The following is a 6,635-nucleotide window of genomic DNA, read 5'->3' on the forward strand; positions in this document are numbered from 1 at the left end:
GGTCTCTCTTAAAGGGTGTTAGTTAGATGATTCCCAAAGTGGCCTACCAGCTCTGATTAGACCCTTGCATCTTATTTTAAACTCTATTTTTATTATTATTACTAGACCTGGACTTTGTGTTCAATATCAATAAAATAGAATTTTAGTGTGCCTCTTTAAAAAGTGCTGCCCTGAAGTACAAATAATTCTTCAGTTGGCAAGCAAACTAATTAAAAGATTACCACATATTCCTAAGCCAGCAAGTCTTTCAATCGACTTAAAATTACATTTTATACTATAATCTTTATTTCTACATTAGAAGAATTAATGTAGCTTACTAATCCAAAATGTTGAATAATTGACAATAGACATTTCAGCTAGTGAATTACCAGGTTCTGCTGAACTTATAAAAGAGTATGAAAAAATTGATGATAATGAAAGAAAAAAAATACAGTCCTTGGTAAGGTTTTATAGTTTTAGGAAAATTGCTCTATTGATACTAAAGATTGAAAAAATATTATCAGTAACAGGCAGTATGTTCCACGATAAAAAGTCTCTACTAATTATCTTGTTATTAAAAATGAAACTTTTAAAATTTGCCAAAATTTACATGCCTTTCTTAAGTTGAGTGTATGAATCAGGAGTGACGACCTGTTGGTTTATTTGTCATAAGCTCTTTTACTTTCTTATTGGTGCATTTTTCTATTTTTACATCTGCACAATAGATATTTCAAACTATATTATAGGTCAGTCATTCATATTTTTAAATTAATCCTTGCTTCAGAATTGGTGCTTTAAAAAATTTCCTGCTGAAATTTAAGTTTAGGTTAATGCCTGAATTAGGCCATGGTTGGTACCTAAAACTATTTTCTGAACAGCTCTGAAGGTTCTACTTCCTGACAATAGTAGTCGTCAAATGCGGTTTGCCTAAAGGATTTGCTTGACCTTCCATAATAAGCTTTTAGAACTTCCAAAGCTAAGTTAGAATGGAAACCAAATTCCTGTGAGACAGATGTGTATGTTGTCCAAAAACATGAAAGAGAATTGTGGGTATCTGTCTATAGATGTTGAATGAAGAATGTCCACATCAAAGGGGGTGACATGATCACTCACTGCCATGGAATCATTCTGACTTAGAGCAGCGCTGCAGGACAAGAATAGCACAGTCCATCTGCGGTTCTCTGAGGGAGCAGGAAGCCTCATCTTTTTCCCTCAAAGCATCTGGCAGTTTCGTTCTGCTGACCCTCTGGTTAGCAGCCCAATCTGTAACTCCTCCTTGGTTTACTTCACTGTCGTGGATTTTCTAAATTGGAAAGAACTTCCAATGTTCTCTCATTCCATCACTCCTTTTAGTATTAAATGATGTTCGAACACCTGGTTACCCTCCAGGCAGCCCCACTTTTCTGTGCATTGTTCGTTCAGTCCTTCCCTTGGGAAAAACTCACACTCACATTTAAAGCCAACCTGGTGAAGAAAAGCAGAATGCAAGCAGGTTGCAAACTGGAATATTCCCTTAATTTAAGTATTCCCATATTTCATTTAGTGAGTAGACAGTTGAGGCATCATTTTTTTCCAGAATAGATTTTTTTGAATTAGTCTCTTAATCTAGAGACCAAAGTGCCAAACTAATTGCTGTGGAATTGATTTCAACTCATAGTGATCTTAAAGGGTGGAAGAGAGAACTGTCCCCCCGGTTTCCCAAGCCTGCCTCATCTCTCTTCCTTCTCGGTCTACCCATAATAAATAATACTGTCACGGTCATTGTCCGTTTCCTTTCTAGACATTTTGGAGAAACTTCCTGTCCTGGTGAACCTTGGAGAACCACAAGAAAAAACATGATCTGAGTTCTACGTCTAGTTTCTATTTCCCTTATATTAACTACTTGGCTTACCAGATATTCCCTTGGATTATGAAGCAGGGATGAAATCTACCCTTACATCTGGGAAGTGAGTTGGGAGGAGGTCTGGGGAACACAATTGACTTCGTATTGAAAGACATGGACTTCTGAAGCCTCTCTCCTACCCACAGACATGTAGTCGATTTCAACTCAGAGGAACCCTGAAAGATCGGGCAGAACAGTTTCTTAGTATTTCCAAGATTGTAAATCTTTAAGGGGAATGGACAGCCTCCTATGTATTTCTCCCATGAAGTGGCTGGTACGTTTGAATCACTGATCTTTTGGTTAGCAGCCTGTCTAAACTACCAGAGTTCATTTCATCTATAAAGTGATGACAAATTAGAAACATATCTATCATGCCAGGTATCTGTGAGAATTAAAGGACATAACTTGACTATAAGGGACATACTATGTGTATATGCATTAAAACATCTGAATCCCTAGATCCTTTCTTATTAACACCTTTAAATTTAGCAGCAATAAACCTCTGTCACCCAAATTTATTTTTTAACAGTTTTTTGAAGTCAAATCCAACAACACATTACATTAGGTAAATCTGGTACACAAGATCACTTTAAAGTGCAAGCAGGTCACTTTGAGGATTCGGGTGAGCCTGACCTGCGCCATGAGATTTTCAATAGCCCCATGAACATGGGAGAATCAGACGCGGAATAAGGAAGGGTGAAAAGAACTGATACACTTGAATTCTAGAGCTGGTGAAAGCATCATGGACTTCCACAAGAACAAAGAGGTCTGTCTTGGAAGAGATGCAGCTAGAATATTCCTTAGAAGTGGAAAGGTTGAGACTGTCTCACTACTTTGCAGATATTGTCTGGAGAGACCTTTCCCTGGAAATGGGAATCATGCCTGCCCAGTAGAAGGAGACCCTGGGTGATTTGGATTGACACAGTGGCTGCAGCTATGGGATCGAGCATAACCATAACTTCAACGACGGTGAAGGACTGAAGTGTCTCGTTTTTGGTTGGACTGGTGGTTGCTATAAGTTGGGACCCGCTAACGATTATAATCACAGGAAAACAGAGATACACACCATTCCCTCCTCCTGTGTTCTACTGGCTTTTGAATCATAGCTTCCTCCCATGGGTTACATATTTTCTGGCCTATTGTATTTACTAGAACTTTAATTGTAAATTCTTCTGTCCTGAATCATAAACTCTTTAGTATCAAATAATGTCCTCTGCTTCAGGGGGGAAAATTTCCATTTCTATAACACATACATTTAAAATGTTCTTCAAATGGCAAACTTTCCAATTTTATTACTTCCCAGGTTGAGTCTTCAGTACTTCCTTCTGAAGGTTTGCGATGGGCTCTGACCAGGTGTTCCCCTCAGCTTCATTTCACTCAAGACAACCCGACACCTAAATCTTTTTTTTTAAACATTTTATTAGGGGCTCATACAACTGTTATCGCAATCCATACACACATCAATTGTGTAAAGCGCATTTGGACATCATTTTCAAAACATTTTCTCTCCACTTAAACCCCCAGCATTAGGTCCTCATTTTTCCCCTCCCTCCCCACTCCCCCATGAGCCCTTGATAGTTTATAAATTGGTATTTTGCCATATCTTGCCCTGTCCAACATCTCCCTTCACCCACTTTTCTGTTGTCCGTCCCCCAGGGAGGAGGTGACATATAGTTCCTTGTAATCGGTTCCCTCTTTCCTACCCATTCTCCCTTTACCCTCCCTGTTTCGCCACTCACACCACTGGTCCTGTAGGGATCATCTGCCCTGGATTCCCTGTATTTTCAGTTCCTATCTGTACCAGTGTACATCCTCTGGTCTAGCCAGACTTGCAAGGTCGAATTCGAGTCATGGTAGTGGGAGTGGGGAGGAAACATATTTAGGAACTAGAGGAATGTTGTATTTTTCATCAGTGTTACATCGCACCCTGACTGGCTCATCTCCTCCCTGAGACCGCTCTGCAAGGGGATCTCCAGTGGCCTACTCATGGGCTTTGGGTCTCTACTCCGCACTCCCTCTATCATTCACTATGGTAAGATTTTTTTGTTCTGATGATGCCTTATACCTGATCCCTTCGACACCTCGTGATTGCATAGGCTGGTGTGCTTCTTCCATGTGGGCTTTGTTGCTTCTGAGCTTGATGGCTGCTTGATTACCTTCAAGCCTTTAAGACCCCAGATGCTATACTTTTTGATAGCCGGGCACCATCAGCTTTCTTCGCCACCTTTGCTTATGCACCCATTTGTCTTCAGTAATCCGTTCGACACCTCGTGATCGCACAGGCTGATATGTTGTTCCATGTGGGCTTTGTTGCTTCTGAGCTAGATGACTGCTTGTTTACCTTCAAGCTTTTAAGACCCCAGACGCTATAGCTTTTGGGAGCCGGGCACCATCAGCTTTCTTCACCATATTTGCTTATTCACCCGCTTTGTCTTCAGTGGTTGCCGACACCCAAATCTTACTCATTGCAGTGTAAACCTGAACTCTTGTTTCCACAGGGTTGCTTCTCTGACCACCGTCAGTGATACTTACCTTTCTGAATTCTGAGTTTTGTGTCTGTGTTGTCCATGCTCACAATGGGCCATAGATACGTCATTTGATGAATAGGTGTTTTATGTGCATATTCCTATCTCACTAATGTAGCAGGAAGCCATCATGTGACTGAGTCATGAAGTTCCTCTGAAATTGTCCCCAGCACATCAAGCATGTAAACTCAGAGCCATCTATCAAAAGGCTGTGCTATTAATAACTTTATGATCTCACAGAAAAGCCTTTTTAACAGTTGCCACTGTCTGTAAAGACTTTAAGAAATTTACCATATAAAAACCTGGCCAACCTAGATAAATGCAAAAGTCAAGATGAGTTACTTACTAAGGCAAATTTCTTGTTGAGCATCATCTGCTCCACCAAGGAGGATTCGTTGTGGAAGAGGTGGGGCTGCATGTGGCTCCACATGTGAGGGAACCACCAGAACTCATCCACAGACCCCAGGAGGCAGTCATCCCCTTCATCCTCCTCCGCCGTCCCTTCAGGGAAAAAACAAAGGTTAATCAACAAGCCCTACTGATTATATAACTATCTGCCCTATCTATCTATCTATCTATCTATCTATCTATCTATCTATCTATCTATCTATCTATCTATCTATCTAAACTATCCATCCATCCATCCACCCATCCATCCATCTATCTATCACCTATCTATCCATCTATCATCTATCTACCTCTATGTATGTAGAAGACACCAGCTATAGCAATATAAATACATATCCAGCCTTGGACATGAAATGTAGCACAGGAAAATCTGCCAAAGAGAGTGACAAATCACCATAGAGAATGCCCAAATTATTTTAACAGGTGGTTAAACATAAAACATGGATACAAAAATCAATGAGAGAAGGCAACAGAAAACAATTTTCAAGGACATCCCAACACTTAACTTCTCCATCTTTGTTCTTTGTCAAGCTGAACAGAAAGATGCACTTTTCTGGGTCATTCAAACAAAATTATGGCTTAGAGTGAAGAAAGGACAAACAGGAAATCTAATCAAGGGAATATGAGCTGGGAAATCTGTATCAGAGGGCCACAATCGATCATGTTAATTGGGTTGTGTATGTAGTCACAACAAAAACTGTTCTTTCTTGACGAGTTCATTTTTAGGTCTTAGAAGAAGTTAATTACTGTAGTATTTTAAGGAAACTATAGCATGCATGAAGAGCCCTGGCGGCATAGTGGGTGATACAGGTCAGCAGTTCAAATCCACTAGCCACTCAATGCGAGAAAGACGAGGCTTCCTGCTTCTGTAAAGCCTTACAACATCAGAAACCCACCGAGGCAATTCTACTCTGCCCTACAGGGTCACTATGGGTCAGAATGAACTCAGTGGCAGTGAGGCGAGATGCAGTTGTGCAGGAAGTCCCTCAGCGCTGCAAAGGTTTCACACATGTACCTGCCAACTAAAAGGCTGGAGGTGTGAGCCCACGCAGAGGTGCCTCAGAAGAAACATCTGGCTTATCTCCTGCTGAACTACCAGCAGTTAAAAACCTATGGAGCATGGTTCTACTCTGATATGCATAGGGTCTCTAAGAGTTCAGATTCACTCAATTTCACCTGGGCAATGAAGACATGCACAGGAGACAAAAGAGGTAAAACACGTTAGGGTGGAAATCAGAGAACAGTGCAATAGCGAAATCAAGAGGAAGGAGACTAAAGCGATAGAAAGAAGGACAGAGCAGTGGTCAATCATCATTAAACAATCAAACTGCTGCTGCTTCGTGATGCTCACGCTCCTCCGGCTTGTCCTTTCTCTCAAATTCTTGGAAGCAGATTCTTGTTCCATCCAGCAGAACGTTTCCATTTCCTTGGAAGTCAGCCCTCTTCTTGTTCCCACCACACTGCTGGGCTTGTTTTATTTCTCTCTTTGCCTTTCCCTGCAGTTGGGTTGCATGTGGGGACTTCCACTCTTCACTTAACTCATTTGAAGGGCGCAGGTGTTTCCTTTTATACTTCCCCGAGCATGACTTCATGAAAGCACTGTAAGAGCCTCACGACTGTGTTGGCACATAATCAGCTGATATTAATCATCACTAATTTATGCAGCCGCACTTAAATTTCAGCCACAACATTGAATCCAATCATCTCGTACAAGAGTATATTTTGTACCCAGTTCCTGGCAGTGTGCACGTGTGTGTGTTAACTGGTACAGATGAATTAAACAGCACCCCGCAGTCGAAAGAAGGTGGGTGGACTGCTATTTTGGCACAGACAACGGTGGC

At 41.1% G+C, this 6,635-nt stretch overlaps 1 protein-coding gene across 1 annotated transcript in view; it reads right to left on the reverse strand.

The window, feature by feature from the left end:
- Positions 1-6,386, reverse strand: part of NDST3 (N-deacetylase and N-sulfotransferase 3) — a 135,094-nt gene extending 128,708 nt beyond the window's left edge. The window contains exons 1-2 of the mRNA XM_045295843.1: positions 6,146-6,386; positions 4,733-4,887 (exon numbers count right to left, since the gene is read on the reverse strand). Coding sequence (XP_045151778.1) covers positions 4,733-4,887; positions 6,146-6,386 — 396 coding nt within the window. The remainder of the gene's footprint in view (positions 1-4,732; positions 4,888-6,145) is intronic.
- Positions 6,387-6,635: the final 249 nt, after the last annotated feature.

Source organism: Echinops telfairi, unplaced genomic scaffold (assembly GCF_000313985.2).
Source record: "Echinops telfairi isolate 266 unplaced genomic scaffold, ASM31398v2 ScPeMD7_5927;HRSCAF=6808, whole genome shotgun sequence".
Classification (NCBI taxonomy): Eukaryota; Metazoa; Chordata; class Mammalia; order Afrosoricida; family Tenrecidae; genus Echinops; species Echinops telfairi.